General features: G+C 58.6%; 1 protein-coding gene across 1 annotated transcript; it reads left to right on the top strand.

The window, feature by feature from the left end:
• Positions 1 to 7,271: 7,271 nt before the first annotated feature.
• On the top strand, positions 7,272 to 16,337 carry ALDOC (aldolase, fructose-bisphosphate C). Its single transcript, XM_088138672.1, has 9 exons — positions 7,272 to 7,433; positions 9,983 to 10,109; positions 10,669 to 10,880; positions 11,678 to 11,732; positions 12,876 to 13,036; positions 13,132 to 13,215; positions 13,772 to 13,946; positions 15,018 to 15,217; positions 15,537 to 16,337. Exons 2-9 carry the CDS (start codon positions 9,998 to 10,000, stop codon positions 15,627 to 15,629), a joined length of 1,092 nt encoding a protein of 363 aa, XP_087994798.1. The 5' UTR covers positions 7,272 to 7,433; positions 9,983 to 9,997; the 3' UTR covers positions 15,630 to 16,337.
• Positions 16,338 to 16,458: the final 121 nt, after the last annotated feature.

The raw sequence follows: 16,458 nt of genomic DNA, 5'->3' as shown, positions 1-16,458 counted from the left end.
CTCAGCCGCCCCCTCCCTCTCCCGCCGCCCTCCTGCTCTCCCTCCCCCCCAGAGGGGGCGCTGAGCGGCCTGACCTGGCTTCCCTGGGGGGGAGCCTCCTTCCCCACCCCCTGGCCTAGATTCCAGTTGCTCAGAGCCTCTGCCGAGTCCAGCCCCCCCCCTGCCCTGGGCCAGGGAGGGAGGGGCCGCGGCAGCCGCCTTCAGAAAGGGACGGCCTGTGCCGGTCTGTCTCCTGGTGGCTTTGGTGGACAACAGGCTGCCCTGGAAACGCTCTTCCTCGTGGGCACGGGACCAGCCCTCCTTTGGCACAGGCCTTGGGTTTGGCCAATGGTGCGCAGGGGAGGGGAGGGGCTGCGGAAGCCCTCGAGTTAAGGTCTACACGGGGAGGGTTAGTGAAAATAAGGCTTATTCCCTCCCCCCATCGATTTTAGTCCAGTGGAAGGGTGCACTCCGGCCCACCCTTCCCTCAAGGAGACTCCTCGCCCCCCCACCCCGTCCGGGTGGGAGAGGTGCTCTTCCACGCCTTCTCCGTGCCACCGATCTCTCGCAGTCGGCCGGTTCGGAGGGCACCGTCCCTTTCTGCGGTTGCTCCGAGGAATTAGCGCCCGCTTGGTCGCAGGCACTCGGTGGCCTCTGGCCTCTCCTGCGACGGAGGTGCAGCGGTAGGTCCCAGGCCTGCTGGCCCCGAGTCGCCGGCACCTAATCTGCGTCTCCTCCTGCAGCTCGGAAGGTTTTGCAGGTTTTCATTGGGGCCGGGCGCTCCCCCATTTATTCACTCGCTGCATTTCTTCTCTGCTGTGCCTCCCAAGGACTCACGGCAGGGCACCGTTCAACCGAGACCCACTGCAGTAACGGGCCCCCAATAAAACCATATAAATCGTGTATCGTAATAAAACTCCAGTGAATACCAGTCGGCATCCGGTGAAGAGGTGTCAATCCCAGACGCACTTCGGCAGAATCCTGCTTTCAAGGCCTTCCTGGAACTTGGGAGCAAAGCAAAAAGGGGCTGTTCTGCGGGTGGGGGCTGCTGTCACGGAGGAACACCCCTCTCTTGCTGGGATGGCTAAGAGCTAGCAGCTGGCCCACCCAGACGAGGCACCCGAGGGGGGTGGTCCTGTAGCACCTGAGTGCCCACTGTACCCAGGAGCCCGCTGGCAGCCAGGGCAGCGCCTGCAGCACAGGTGTGGGACCTGAGCAGCCGCCTTGGCTCGCTGCCACCTTTTGCATCACCTGCAGCTTCAGAAGCCGCCCCAGGCGGAGCGCGTTGCCGTAATCGAGTGGGAGGCGACAAGGGCAAGAGGCACTGTAACCAGGGCCAGCTTCTGCAGGGAGGGCGGCAGCTGGTGCACTGGGCAAAGGCTCCCTGACCCCAGCCTGTGCCCGCTGTCCAGCAGGAGCCGTGAGTCTAGGAGAACCCCCCTCACACTGGGAGGGAAGCGCAACGCTGTCCCGTTTAATTCCTGGAGCAGCAAGAGCACTTTCTGGACAAACTCCCTCGGACCTGTAAGTGAAGCGGGTGGGGCTGGGCCAGGAAGGGGCTCTGCCTCGCATTCGGGGGGTAGGACGTGAGCCAAATCCCAAGCTTGTCCCCGTGGTCCAGAGTCCCCTAAAGGCACTCCCAGCCTACCATCTGAGTGGTGCCCTGGAGGCCTCCTGGTATTTGAGGACTACGCCACCCCTCGCCCACAGCATGGCATGGCGTGGCCATTAAGCTGTAGGGTCAACTGGGAGTGGGAGGTCAAAAACAAACAAGAAACCCACACCCTAAAAGGTGGTCACGGCAACCCTTGGTCCTGCTGCCCCAAAGCCTCCCTGGGTGGGTCCACCATCAGCGGGAGTCAAGACTGCCTTGAAGGAGGCGTTGCCTTTTCCTTACTCTCGGGCTCCTGAATCGCCTCTCCACGAACGCCTCTGTCTTATCCTGCGCACAAAGTCTTCCATCTTTCCTTAGCCTCACATTTGTTTAGTCGTTAAGTCATGTCTGACTCTTCGTGACCCCATGAACCATATTGCGCCAGGCCTTCCTGTCCTTCACTGCCTCCCTGAGTTTGCTCAGTTTCATGCTCATTGCTTCAGTGATGCTCTCTAACCATCTCATCCTCTGCCGTCCTCTTCTCCTTTTGCCTTCAATCTTTCCCAGCATCAGGGTCTTCTCCAAAGAGATCTCTCTTCGCATTAGGTGACCAAAATATCTGAGCTTGAGCTTCATTATCGATCCTTCCAATGAGCAGTCAGGGTTGATTTCCTTTAAGACTGACTGGTTTGACCTCCTAGCAGTCCAGGGGACTCTCAAGAGTCTTCTCCAGCACCACAGTTCAAAGGCATCAATTCTTCGGTGCTCAGCCTTCCTTATGGTCCAGCTCTCACAGCCATACATTACTACTGGAAAAACCATAGCTCTGACTATGCGGATCTTTGTCGGCAAGGTGACGTCTCTGCTTTTTAATATGCTATCTAGGCTTGCCATAGCTTTCCTCCCAAGGAGCAAGCGTCTTTTAATTTCATGGCTGCAGTCTCCGTCTGCAGTGATCTTGGAGCCCAAATAAATGAAGTCTGTTACTGCTTCCATTTCTACCCCTTCTATTTGCCAGGAACTGATGGGTCCAGATGCCATGATCTTAGTTTTTTTAACGTTGAGTTTCAAGCCAGCTTTTGCACTCTCCTCTTTCACCCTCATCAAGAGGCTCTTTACTTCTTCTTCACTTTCTGCCATGAGGGTGGTATCGTCCGCATATCTGAGGTTGTTGATGATTCTCCCTGCAATCTTAATTCCGGCTTGTGATTCTTCCAGCCTGGCATTTCTCATGATGTCCTCTGGATATAGGTTAAATAAGCAGGGTGACAGTATACAGCCTTGTCGTACTCCTTTCCCTATTTTGAACCAATCGGTTGTTCCGTGACCGGTTCTAACTGTTGCTTCTTGGCCCGCATACAGATTTCTCAGGAGACAGGTAAGGTGGTCTGGTACCCCATCTCTTTAAGAACTTGCCACAGTTTGTTGTGATCCACACAATCGAAGGCTTTTGCATAGTCAATGAAGCAGAAGTAGATGTTTTTCTGGAACTCTCGTGCTTTCTCCATGATCCAGCGAATGTTGGCGATTTGATCTCTAGTTCCTCTGCCTCTTCGAAACCCAGCTTGTACATCCGGTAGTTCTCGGTTCACGTACTGCTGAAGCCTAGCTTGTAGGATTTTGAGCATAACCTTGCTAGCATGTGAAATGAGTGCAATTGCGCGATAGTTTGAGCAGTCTTTGGCATTGCCCTTCTTTGGAATTGGAACGTAAACTGACCTTTTCCAATCCCGTGGCCACTGTTGCGTTTTCCAAACTTGCTGGCATATTGAGCCAGCACTTTAACACCATCATCTTTTAGTATTTTAAATAACTCAGCTGGAATACTGTCATCTCCACTAGCTTTGTTGTTAGCAATGCTTCCTAAGGCCCACTTGACTTCACTCTCTAGGATGTCTGGCTCAAGGTCAGTGACCACACCAGCGTGGACATCAGGGACATTAAGATCTTTCTTGTATAGTTCTTCTGTGTATTCTTGCCACCTCTTCTTAATCTCTTCTGCTTCTGTTAGGTCCCTGCCTTTTTTGTCCTTTATCATGCCCATCTTTGCACTAAACGTTCCTTTGATATCTCCAATTTTCTTGAAGAGATCTCTAGTCTTCCCCATTCTATTGTTTTCCTCGATTTCTTTGCATTGTTCATTTAAGAAGGCCTTCTTATCTCTCCTTGCTATTCTCTGGAAATCTGCATTCAGTTGCTTATATCTTTCCCTTTCACCCTTGCTTTTCGCATTCCTTCTTTCCACAGCTATTTGTAAGCCCTCATCAGACAGCCATTTTGCTTTCTTGCATTTCTTTTTCCTTGGGATGGTTTTAGTTGCTGCCTCCTGTACAATGTTACGGACCTCCGTCCATAGTTCTTCAGGCACTCTGTCTACCAAATCTAATCCTCTAAATCTATTCATCACCTTCACTGTGTACTCACAAGGAATATGATCTAAGTCATACCTGAGTGGTCTAGTGGTTTTCCCTACATTCTTCAATTTAAGCCTAAATTTTGCAGTAAGAAGCTCATGATCTGAGCCACAGTCAGCTCCTGGTCTTGTTTTTGCTGTCTGTATAGAGCTTCTCCATCTTTGGCTGCAAAGTATGTAATCAATCTGGTTTCGGTATTGACCATCTGGTGATGTCCATGTGTAGAGTCGTCTCTTGTGTTGTTGGAAAAGAGTGTTTGCTATGACTAGCTTGTTCTCTTACAGAACTCTATTAGCCTTTGCCCTGCTTCATTTTGTGCTCCAAGGCCAAACTTGCCTGTTATTCCGATTACTCCTTGACTTCCTACTTCAGCATTCCAATCCCCTATGATGAAAAGGACATCTTTTTTTGGTGCTAGTTCTAGAAGGTGTTGTAGGTCTTCATAGAAGCGGTCAACCTCAGCTTCTTCGGCATCGGTGGTTGGGGCATAGACTTGGATGACTGTGATATTGAATGGTTTGCCTTGGATTCGCACTGAGATCATTCTGTCATTTTTGAGGTTGTACCCCATTACTGCCTTTCCCACTCTCTTATTGACTATGAGTGCAGCTCCATTTCTTCTAAGGGTTTCTTGCCCACAGTAGTAGATATAATGGTCACCCGAATTAAATTCACCCATTCCCATTTCAATTCGCTGATTCCCAAGATGTCGATGTTCAATCTTGTCATCTCATCTCTGACCACATCCAGCTTGCCTTGGTTCATAGATCTTACATTCCAGGTACCTAGGCAATATTGTTCTTTACAGCATTGGACCTTCTTTTCGCTTCCAGATACATCCACAGCTGAACGTCCTTTCGGCTTTGGCCCAGCCGCTTCACTCTTTCTGGAGCTACTTGGAATTGCCCTCCGCCCTTCCCCGGTAGCATATTGGACACCTTCCGACCTGAGGGGCTCATATCTTTTAGCCTTTTAACATTGTCCATGGGGTTTTCTTGGCAAGGATCCTGGAGTGGGTTGCCATTTCCTTCTCCAGTGGACCACATTTTGTCAGAACTCTCTGTCATGACCTGTCCGTCTTGGGTGGCCCTGCACGGCATAGCTCATGGCTTCACTGAGTTACGCAAGCCCCTTCGCCACGACAAGGCAGTGATCCATGAAGGGGTAGCCTCACATGCTTCTGCTAGATCTCTTACTCTTGGCTAGTCCTTGGTGACTGGCAACTTTCCTAGAATTCCTCTGCTCTTACAAGCCGCTCTCCCGTTCCTTTCCTGGTCACGTTCTTCTACTTGTTGACTTCCTTGATTTTTTCTCTCCTCCTCGCTTCGTGTTGGAAATCTGCCTTCAGGAGTCTGTCTGCCCCCTGGTCATCCAGGACCAAACCGTTCCAGAGCAGACTCAGTTTCTGCGCGTGCGCCAGTGAAGCCACCTCTGCTGAGCGCAGAATAGCGCCTGGGTCCGTCCGTCCGTCCGTCTACAATGAAACAGCCCCTCTGGCCCAGAAGATCTGAAGCGGGTGTTTCGGTTTGGGCGCAGGCCCCTCAGCCGGGTGTTCTGTGCTGCGAGTCTTGGCGCGTCCCTGTTAGCCAGGCCATGCTTGGCTGGTTCACGGCAGCCATGGCAGAATGAGTTTCGGCCCCTCTGAATCCAGCCACTGGCACGGCGGGATACAGCAGCGTCAGAGGTGTCAGGGATGTGTAAGAACATAAGCAGAGACAAATTTGTCAAATTTCTAACCGGCTTTATCATCAAAAACAAACGGGGCTGGCATTAACGAACAACATGTCAGTTTAAAAGAATAAGGGCATATCGTTCCAAAATTGTAAACACCGACTTCCAGCTGGCTGGTTTTGTCCTCACCCCCAACCATTCGGTTCGGGCCCTGCTGAACGCGAGTGCCGCCTTGCACGCCCGCTGCTGCAACAACCAAGAGGCCTCCGTGACGGCTGCAGGGGCTCGACTGGCCCCGCAGCCCCCACAGGCAACGGCCCTGGTTTCTCTGCTGCCCTCACGGGAGCAGCCCAGGAAAGGCCAAAAGGCACCTGCAGTGGCTGGTCCCTAGGGAGGCTCCTGAGGCCACTGGGAGCGTGAGGGCCCAGCGTCCTGGGGGAGACGGCAGGGGGCCCGCAGGGCGCTTTCCTGGCTCCTCCAGCAGCCACCCCTCCCTCCCCCCTCATCTCTCAAGCAGGACGCAGAGGCCCTGAGGCTCATGCCAGGGAAGGCGGGGGGGCTGGGGGTGCTCTGGCCCTGGGAGTGCTCATCCCTGATCTGGTGACTTCTTACGCGGGCTCTGATGTGCTGTCCGTGGCTGGTTCTGCTCGGGACAAGGCCCAGGGGTGGGATACGGGGATGAGGGATGTGGGAGAGGGCCCCAAAGGCCTGTGGGGCTCGCGGGCATTGAGTGCCCCCTCCTGCAGGTGGGGGCCTCACCGGTTGGACAGCCTGCTCACGTTGCTTTTTCCTTCTGCAGAGGCGCTGACCACCCTTGTCCCCACAGCCCTCTTTTAAGCACCCGCAGCTGCAGCACCAACTGGGCAGGCAGTTCTGTCCCAGCACCAAGCCCGCCCCCAGCCCCTGCCCCCCCGCCCGGTCCTGCCCTCTGCTGCCTGGCCAGCAGGAAGGGCAATTCCGCTTCTGGCTTCCAGCATCCGGAGGACCTCAGCCCGGAGCCCCCCCACCTGCTCCCCGCCACCGCACCAACACGGGGCCTTTTGAGGCTCCAGCACGAAGCGCCCTTAGAGATCACGTAGCCGACCCCCGCCCAATGCAGGAATCCACCAGTAGTTTCCCCAGCTGTTGGCCGTCCGCTCCGGCCCGTTGAAACCGCCCCAGTGAAGGGGAGTCCCCTCCCCTGGGGCATCGGCCCCACTGCCAACCCCGTCTTCTCCACGCCAGCCCTCCCGCTGCAGTACTTGGGCGCGGCCCCGAGGATCCCCCCCAGGCAAGACAGGCGCAGGGCCTCCGAGCCGGCCTCGAGCCGCGGCGCCCACTCCGGAGGCCAAGCGTGGCACCGGCCTCGTTCATCCGAAGCGGGCCCGGGGCGACGCTGCGCCTGCTGGGGCGGCCGCTGGCCGGGGGCGAGGGGGCACTCCTCGCGCGCTCAGAGGCGCCCTCTCTTCGGGGCCCGGCTGATGGGGCGCTGCGCCCCTGCGGCGTCTGAGCGAGCTGGGAGCTGCAGGGCGGCGGGGAGCTGGAGGCGAAGCGGGAGGACCGCTGAGCCGCCGCCGGTCCCCGAGCCCCGGACCGGGCAGGACCAGCCCGGCGCCGCCTTCCTGGCGGGGGGGTGTCGGGAGCCGCCTGGCCCCGCCCCTCCCTCGGTCACGTAGCTCTGCGGCACCGGCAGCGCCTTTACAGCCGCGCGCGAGAGCCGGCGCCGCACAAGCAGCGGAGGCAGCATCGACGGCGGGCGGGCGGGCGAGCGAGCGAGAGCGAGCAGCGGCTGAGCGGTAAGGCAGCCGCTCGTCCGGAGCGCTCCCGGGGGCGTCCCGGACGGAGCTTGCGAGCCGAGCCCTCCGCCGCCAGGGCCGAGCGCGCTCTGCGCCCGCTCAGCGCAGCCCCTCGCGCCCGCGGGAGAGCCGTGCGGCGGGCAGGGGGCCGGCTGCGCTCCCCACTGAGCGGGCCCGGCTCGCGTTAGGTCGCCGCGTCTGGAAGCGTTTCGGCCGCAGTCGGGCTGGACCAAGGCGCCCTCCTGCCCGGAGCGGGCTGCGGCGCGGCGGGGCCTGGGCAGCGGGCTTGGGCTTGGGCGGCTCCGCGCCGGCCCTCGGGAGGGAAGCGCTGCGCGCGCTCCGGCCTCTCCAGCTGCCCGCTTTGCGGCCCCCGGGCCCTTGCAGGGAGGGCGCGGAGTCCCCCCTGCGCGGGTGCTTCCGTGTGCCCGGAGCGCGTCGGGGCTCGGCTGACCCTTCCTCCAACAGAAGCGAATATGCGTAGCTCTGGTTGAACCGCGGAGTCCTCGGGTTCTCTGAGCTTGGCTGTTTTCTTGCAAACGTTCATGCCACAGCATATAAACAGAGAACAAACCCCGCTCCCTTCTAGCACTGAAGATGTTACCTAGCTGGGTAACGAAATGCTTGCGAGAAAACAGCCAAGCTCGGAGGACCCCAGGGATTCCGCTGACCCTTCCTCTCGCTGCTGGAGGGGCTTGGGGGGCAGGTCGCGCTAAAGGCGCTCCTGCCGCCTCTGATTTATCCCTTTAATTGTCTTCCATCTGGAGGCTGCCGGCTCTGGTGCAGCTGCGCGCCCGGCTGGGAAGCCTGGAAGGCGGAGAAGATGAAGGCGCCTCAGCAGCGCTCCAGGGATTGCGGGCTGGCCCTTCCCTGTCTTTGGCCATCCTGATGCGAGGGCGGGGGAGCTGCCGAGCAGGGGAGAAGGGGCGAGATTTCGAGGTTCCTGTGCGGCTGCAGCAGAGCCCTTGCAGACTGAGCGGGTGATGCCGAGGAAGGCGCCTGGCTGCTCCAAATGGCTTGCAGTGGGGGGGGGGGGGAGGCAGCAAAGCAGACAAGGAAACGGCAAGGTCACCGAGCCCAGCCGCTGCTGGCTTTTGGCCCTACTGGCCCCTCCCCTTGATGCTGGCTGGTGGCGGGAGGTGGCTCTGGTGGCTGCAGCACTTCCCTTCCTGTGCCCTAAGTGGGCAGGATTGCTCGGCCTTGGCAACCACAGGACACGACCTCTGTAACAAGAGACATCTGGATGGCGCTGGCTTTGCTTGCCCAGATGGCTGTGGTCCAGATGTACAAAGAGAGTCTCCGCGCCGGAATGCAGCTCCCTTCCTCTGCCTGCCATGGCAGGAGTGGCAGTCCAACTAATCTGGAGGGTTCCCTGCTTGAGGTTCTAGCATAATGCTGTTCTCTCTCTTTCTCTTGTGAAAATACAGGGACAGGAGAACAAGCATCAATTAGAGAGTAAAATATATCAAACCTAGCTTTAAAAAAACCAAACAAAACAGCTGTTGCAGCAAACCAGGATGGCAGTCTAGCAACAGAGGCTGAGACATGACTCAGCAGCCACGGGGAATGGAAATGGCGCTTTGCGTGCCATCTTCGGGGGCAAGCTTTGCCCCAGGCTTCAGAGGAGACACCTTACAGAGATGCAGCTTTGGCAGGCAGTGATGGAGCTAATCTTGACATACTGTAATGAACAGTAGCCTTAGTGGGCGGGGGGAGCCAGCAGGGGGGGCTTCCGTCTGCTGGCTGGGCCACGAGGCCGGGCGCATGTCTGCGGTGGCTGCCAGAAATAGGCCATCCTGCTCCAGTTATGCAGCTGATGCTCTGGAAAGGCCTGGGTTGGCAGGAGGGCAGAATGGTGCCTTTGGCAGAGAGGCAAATTGTGGCCTTGGTGCCATGGCGACGGAGGCAGAGACCGCTGCTTCTCAACTTGCGCTGGAAGTCCTGCTCCAGAATGATAATTTTCTCTCCTACAGCGTGTGAAAGAAATGTAGTAATTGTGACTCTGAGCGCATGCAGAGTACTATTTATTTACTCGACCTTCAACTGTCTCCTCTTCCCTCCTGGCTTTACGTGTCTTGAGAAGAGAGGGTTGTTCTCTGCAGAGCCTCCCCTCCAGCATCTGCACTCTTCAGAAATTGCAAACCGTGTGAATAGTAAAACCTCTGGGAAGTGGTTGCTCGGGACCATTGCCCAGGCTGGCTGGGCATTCTGGGGTTGTGGATCCCCCATAGAGAGAGAAAAGAAGAGAAAATAACCATCCATATCGTGGCAGTGCTTCACTGTGGCCAGGTGAAGGTTTAGGAAAAGGACGTTGCTGAGCTTCCCTCTTCTTCACCAAACAAGGTGGTTAAAAATCTAGGAGGAAAAAAAAGTATGGGAAATGGGGCTGGTATGGAATAGTCTGCAAACAACACATGAAGTTTGGTCCTGGGACGTTTTTGCCTGCAAATGCAGGGCCCGCGTTTGTAGTCCAACAGCTGCAAATCGATCTGGATGATGAGGACACAATAACCCTGGCAACCGTTGGGTGACATGTTTTGATGCCCTTCCAGAGAAAGTCAGCCAAGATGACCCACCAATACCCCGCTCTCACTGCCGAGCAGAAGAAGGCGCTCTCGGACATTGCCCAGCGAATTGTGGCCCCGGGCAAGGGCATCCTGGCAGCCGATGAATCAGTAGGTGGGTCTGGATTGCAGCCAGGTCCTCGGCGTCCGCCTGAGTGGGACGGGCAGGGAGGCACAGGGCAGCCTTGCATTTGCGGAGATTGGCCTGGAGCCCCCTTCTCCAGGAGGGCGTCACTCCCAGTCGCAGAATGGCAGCAGCCGGCGGGGGAGGGGGTGTCCTGGGAAAGGCAGGGGCTGAAACGACCCCTGAGGTGCAGCCTCATTTCTCCTGGGAGGGCAGGGAGAGCAGGCGCCGGATCTCAGAGGAGGAGCCCTGGTTTTCAGACAGTCAGGGGCCCTTGGATGTGTTCCCTGGGGATGCGAAGGGCCCCTCTGTCCTGCTGGAGCTCGGGGGCCTGGTGGGTGGGTCCCAGGGGCAGAGGAAGCACGTGTAACCACGATTTCTCACCAAGGCCACGTTTTCAGTCCTTTGCTTGTGATCTGCACCCTCGGGGTCTCTGTTTGTCAGGAGGCCGTGATGCCCATTTGACAGGTGGGAAGAGCCAAGGCTGGGGGACGGACCATGCTGTGCACCGGGCACAAGCTCAGGGTGGCTTCCTTCTCCTCTCCCGCAGGCAGCATGGCCAAGCGGCTGAACCAAATTGGGGTGGAAAACACCGAGGAGAACCGCCGCCTGTACCGGCAGATCCTTTTCAGCGCAGACAGCCGGGTCAAGAAGTGCATCGGGGGCGTCATCTTCTTCCACGAAACCTTGTACCAGAAGGCAGATGACGGCACGCCCTTCGTGGAGATGATCAAGGACAAGGACATTGTTGTGGGCATCAAGGTGCTTTTCAGGGCTCCCTGTGATCCTCCCCCCCCCACCCTGAGAGGAGGAGGAGCGTCCTCTTTCCCTCTGCACGACTTGTTCTCCTTGGCTGAAAACAGTGCCGGAGTGGGGACCAGCGGTGCAGAACCTGGGGCGGCGGAGGAAGAGGCTGCTGGTTCCGGGGTTGGGATCCTGCCAACGGGGCTGGGGAGGGCTCTAAAGGAGTTTCCACCCCTCCCCGTCCACATTCCCAAAACGGAGCTCTTGAGGGAAGTCGCCAACCTCCCTGAGCTCCGTCAGCGGGCCATGACAGTGTGGTCCGCCTGCCCCTCGGCAGTCAGAGGCCCGGGAGGGGAAGGGGTCAAGCCCACCCGAGTGGTCTGATCAAGCAGAAAAGCCGCCAGGCCGGGAAGGGAAGGGAAGGGAAGGAAAGGAAAGGAAAGGAAAGGAAAGGAAAGGAAAGGAAAGGAAAGGAAAGGAAAGGAAAGAGGAGCTTCCCATTTTTCGGAGGCTGCCTGGGCAGATGCAGAGCTCGCTACCAGGTTGGGTGGGTGGGGGGACAAAGGCAGAAGCGCTCACTTGCGGTCCTGAATCATCTGGGGTCTTTGCAAAGTTGCTCCTTCGGGGCGCAGTGGGGGCTGCCTGGATCCTCTTCCCTCGAGAGCCTGGGTCGGGCCGGCCTTCTGCTGCCTGTCGCCTTGGGGGGGAGGGGCCCGCCTACCCGCCCCACCCTGGCCGCGATCGTTCAGTCTTCCCAGCGGTGGTCCCGGCTGGGCAGGGAGCAGCGGCCGTAACAGATCCCTCTTCCTTCACAGGTTGATAAAGGGGTGGTGCCCCTGGCCGGGACTGACGGAGAAACCACCACCCAAGGTAGGCGCAGAAGCTCTTGAGAGAGACTGCAGGTGGTTCATCAGGTGGGAGGGTGAGCCTCGCTCTCGGTCTGCGCGTGGTCAAAGCCGGCCTTCATGTGGCATCCGGGGGGGCGGGCACTGCAGTGTTGCCGTTGTTTTTCGCTCTGTTTGGGGAATGTGGGGCAGGACTCCTCTAAGGCACCGTTGCAATTGGCGGTGTGCATTAAAATAGCAACACCATATTTTGAAACCTGCTGCCTTATTATTTGTAAGAATGCAGGGTTTTGTTGACCGAGGCTGCCAGTGTCATTCAGCCAAAACGTAGACCAAAAGGAGCTCGTTCCCAAATAGATGCGCTGAAGCCTGAAGCCAGGGCGGGCCTTTGGTCTTCAGACCCCTCCAGGGCACCCACCACGTTTGCTGCCCCACCTGACTTTTCTGCAGACATCGTTTTAATTTTTAGATATGCAGGTGGCACGTTGCAAAGCAGAACTCCAGCCTCTGGCATCACTTATTTGCAAAGCTCCTTCTGGTAAAGGAGGGATTTGTGACTGGCCATGCCTGTGGTGGCAGCCATTTTGTGAGTGCGCCCACCACACACCCTCAAAATATCCAAAGGGCTCTGTCTCAGAAAGGTTTGGGTTCTTCCACAAAGGGAACCGCGCAGCCCTTGTGGTTAGAATCTGTGGTTCAGTGATTGATCGGTGATTCAGCAAGAAGATGGCTATCCTTGTGATCGATGGAATCTCATCCAGGTGGCAAAAGTGCGCCTCTTGGGTGTGTCTTACTGGGGAGAGACCAAAGGGAGCTTGAGGAGGGAGGTCTGCTTGGAAGGGGCAGCCAAGAAGCCTTGGGGGGATGTGTGAGATCAGGTGGGCACTGGCCCCTGCTCCCTGGCGCAGGAGCAGGAGGGTGCCCAGAGCTGCCTGAGTGGATTGGACCAGGTGCGGGGTAGCAGCCTTCCTTCCTTCCTTCCTTCCTTCCTTCCTTCCTTCCTTCCTTCCTTCCTTCCTTCCTTCCTTCCTTCCTTCCTTCCTTCCTTCCTTCCTTCCTTTTCTCTCTTCCCTTTCCTTCCTTCCTTCCTTCCTTCCTTCCTTCCTTCCTTCCTTCCTTCCTTCCTTCCTTCCTTCCTTCCTTCCTTCCTTCCTTCCTTCCGTGCCAGGACTGGACGGGCTGGCGGAGCGTTGTGCCCAGTACAAGAAGGATGGGGCAGACTTCGCCAAGTGGCGCTGTGTGCTGAAGATCAGCGAGAACACCCCCTCCTCCCTGGCCATCCTGGAGAATGCCAACGTCCTTGCCCGCTATGCCAGCATCTGCCAGCAGGTGAGGCAGCTGGCCTGCCCGTCCCCTTGCCCTGGGTTCAGGGTGGGCCTTGGCCTCCACGGGGGTCCCAGCGCTTTTGTTGGATTTCCCTGCAGAATGGCATCGTGCCCATCGTGGAACCGGAGATCCTGCCCGACGGGGAGCACGATCTGAAGCGCTGCCAGTATGTGACTGAGAAGGTGTGGCTTCCTTGGGGGCTGTGGATTACGAGGGCGGGCACGGAGTTGGTGGGCCGGCAGCAAAAGAAGGCGTGACGGAGGGCAGGGAAAGCATTGACTGTCTTCACTGAGAGCCAGGGTGGAGTTACGGTGAAGGTGCTGGAGCAGGAGCAGGGAGATCCAGGTTCACGTCCACCCTCAACCATGGGAACTCGATGGGCGGCTCTGAGCCAGTTGCTCTCTAGCCCAGCCTGGCTCGCAGGGTGGCGGTTGGGGGGATGAAGGTCAGGGAGACATCTGCCTTGACGTTGCCTTGAGCGTTAGAGGAAGGGTGAACACAGATTTAACAAGCATGCAGTTCTCTAAAGCGGAGAGTAAAATGCCAGCAAGACTGAGCCCCTCTGTCATTTACTGGACAGAAGCAGTATTAAAATACAGGCTTAACTGGAAGAATTCTTCCGTTGATGTTATCTTTCCACGGTTCCATTTGCAACACATGGGTGTTGCTACTGGAGCCCTGGTCCCATAGAGGCGGCATGCCAGGCCCGTTGACAAGCTTGCCCCTGCCCATTTCCAGGTTCTGGCTGCCGTGTACAAGGCCCTGAGCGACCACCACATCTACCTGGAAGGGACTCTGCTGAAGCCCAACATGGTGACCCCTGGCCACACCTGCCCCACCAAGTACAGCCCCGAAGAGATCGCCATGGCCACCGTCACTGCCCTGCGCCGGACCGTGCCACCTGCCGTGCCAGGTGAGCTCACGATCGTCCCCCCGCCACACGTGCCCGTCCTGAGAAGCCAGCGTAAAAGGCCAGTTTTAGCGGGGTCGGCAGAGGTGACCGTTCCGTATCACTGGGAGCCGTCGTTCCAGCGCAGTTACACTTCGGTCCGGCTTCCCGAGGGCCATGCCCAGTTCAAGCAGGGCCGGAGAAACTGGAATGACTCCGAGAAGGACAGCGAGGGGGACCGCAGCCTGTGAGGGGAGCGGCTGGGATGGACGGCCTCGAGAGAGGGGAGATGAGACCCCCCCACGCCCGAAAGGATGGTGGTGGGAGAGGGTCAAGGCCTGTTCTCTCAGGCCAGGCACGCAGTCGTGGATTAAGCTGCAGGAGGCAGACTCCGGTCGAACGCCAAGGAGCAGCTGGACAGCGGGGTCAATGACCCAGAGAGGGGGACGAGGGCTTGTGCAAGCGGGGGCTGGATAATGGCAGGGAATGCCTTCTTTGGATCCCTGCGTGCGGGGGAGGGGCTGGGCTTGACGGCCTCAGGGGTCCCTTCCAGCTCTCCGGGATGAGTTGCTTCTGCGGGGGGAGGTCAGATGCCGAACCTGAAGGCCAGAAGGCAGCCTGCCTTGCGACGGAAAACGGGGCTGAAATCGCTGTTGGTTTCCCCGAGCACTGAGCTGCCCCCTCTGTTTCCGGGAACAGGGGAGGCTCTTCCTCGTGAGGCCGAGTTTTCCTTCCTCTCCTGTAACACCATGCCCCGGGGCCCCTAAAGGATCTCCCCACGCAGCTCATAGTTTGAACCCGCGGAACTCGCCGCCGCAGGATGAAGTGACGGCTGCCGGCTCAGATGGCCTCAGAGGGCCAAGAGAAATCCAGGGAGGGTGGGGGTCTCCCGAGTCGCCAGGCAGGAAACAGCGGCCAGAGCGGGCTTCCACGGGGAGAATCCTGGCTGCTGGGTCTGGCCGGATCCAGCCGGATGCTCCAAAGCCCTGGGGAGGGCTGGCCGGGGCCAGAGACGTGCTTCTGGACCAGTGAGGGGGGCTGGGTGGGCTCCGGGGCTGCAGCTCTTGTCATCCCCCCTTCTCTGCGCCCGTGCAGGAGTCACCTTCCTGTCTGGTGGGCAAAGCGAGGAGGAGGCCTCCCTCAACCTCAACGCGATCAACAACTGCCCGCTGCCCCGGCCGTGGGCTCTGACCTTTTCCTACGGCCGGGCCTTGCAGGCCTCGGCACTCAACGCCTGGCGAGGCCAGCGGGAGAATGAGGAGCTGGCCACCGAGGAGTTCCTCAAGCGAGCCGAGGTGGGTGGCCGGGCGGGCAGGAGAGGGGTACGGCCAGCTGCCCAGGAGACAGGGTCCTAGTGGGCTCCCCGGAGGGGCTCCTCTGGGCCAGGGGTCCTGCTCTCTTCCAGGGGTGCCCAGCCAATGGTCGGGAAGGAACCGCAGGAGCAGCAGCTCCCAGGCAGCTGGAGGCTCCCAGGCTGACTAAGGGGCGCTTGGTGGCATCTTCAGGGTGGGCGAGAAAGGCCCCACTGTTCTGCTGAGCTCTGGTGGCGCTGCCGGTCATGGGGAAGGCCCCGAAGGGAAGGGGCGGCCTCCAGCATCCCTCTCTGTCTTGCAGGTCAACGGCCTGGCGGCTCTCGGCAACTACGAAGGTGGCGATGGCTCCGGTGCTGCCGCGCAGTCTCTCTACGTAGCCAACCACGCCTATTAGCCCCGGGCAGGGTTCTCGGGCCCCGCTGACCGGGCCCCCGGCTCCTCCGCTGCTTTCCATCCTGGCCCCCCGTCGCTCCCGGCTTTTTCTAGCGTAGCCGTGACAGCAGCAGAGCGGGCAAGGGAGTGTCCGATGCCGAAGGGAAGGCTGGGCGATGCCCGAAGGAAGACAGGGCGCGAGCTCTGGTGGAGTCCTGCAACTGGGCGGGGGCAGGAGGAAAGTCCAGGCCTGCCTCGCAGGGTTGTTGTGAGCACGGCAAGCCCCAGCAAGAGTCAGGAGCTGATCGACTCCTCTAGAGACCTGCAGGCGAAAGGGGGGAGGACTATGCCACGGTGTGTGTGGGTGTGTGTGTGAGTGAATCTGTTGCAGGGTCTCCTGTGTAGCTCAAAGAGGAAAGCTGTTAGGGGGCCAGGAGATCCGGGGGGCGCTGCTGTGGCCATCTCTAACACTCCGCTCTCTGTCCCGCTCGCCTGCCTTTCATTTATGTGAGGACCCCCGTAACAAACCCGTTTGGCTCTGCACTTTGACGTGAATTGTGGCTTCGTGGCGCAGCACTGCCCCTCCTGCCCCCTCCCCACAGCAGCCTCACTGGTGGTGCCCTTGGCACGGACAGGCGGGGCCCACTGCCACTCCACGTGTGTGTGCTGCTCTCCGCACCTGATGTACCAGTAGCCTCATAACTAATAAACCGTAGAGGTTCCACCCCTCTTTTGCCTCTCGTGTTTCCTTCCTCTCGCTCTGCCTTTTATGGGGCCCCGACTCTACCCAGGGAGGGCACAGGGGCGGCGTGGCTGGGCCCAGGTGCTCTGGCGCGGGGACCCCTCCAAGC

Source organism: Python bivittatus, unplaced genomic scaffold (assembly GCF_059951505.1).
Source record: "Python bivittatus isolate LINGU-HERP-01145 unplaced genomic scaffold, Pbiv_v1 ctg000240_np1212, whole genome shotgun sequence".
NCBI lineage: Eukaryota > Metazoa > Chordata > Lepidosauria > Squamata > Pythonidae > Python > Python bivittatus.
The sequence above is the reverse complement of the archived record's forward strand: the minus strand, read 5'-3'. Positions and strand labels throughout refer to the sequence as shown.

Coding starts and splice junctions, on each gene's coding strand:
- ALDOC (XM_088138672.1), top strand. CDS start 9,998: ATGACCCACCAATACCCCGCTCTCACTGCCGAGCAGAAGAAGGCGCTC. Junction 13,037..13,131: donor ATGCCAGCATCTGCCAGCAG/GTGAGGCAGCTG, acceptor ATTTCCCTGCAG/AATGGCATCGTGCCCATCGT. Junction 13,216..13,771: donor GCCAGTATGTGACTGAGAAG/GTGTGGCTTCCT, acceptor GCCCATTTCCAG/GTTCTGGCTGCCGTGTACAA.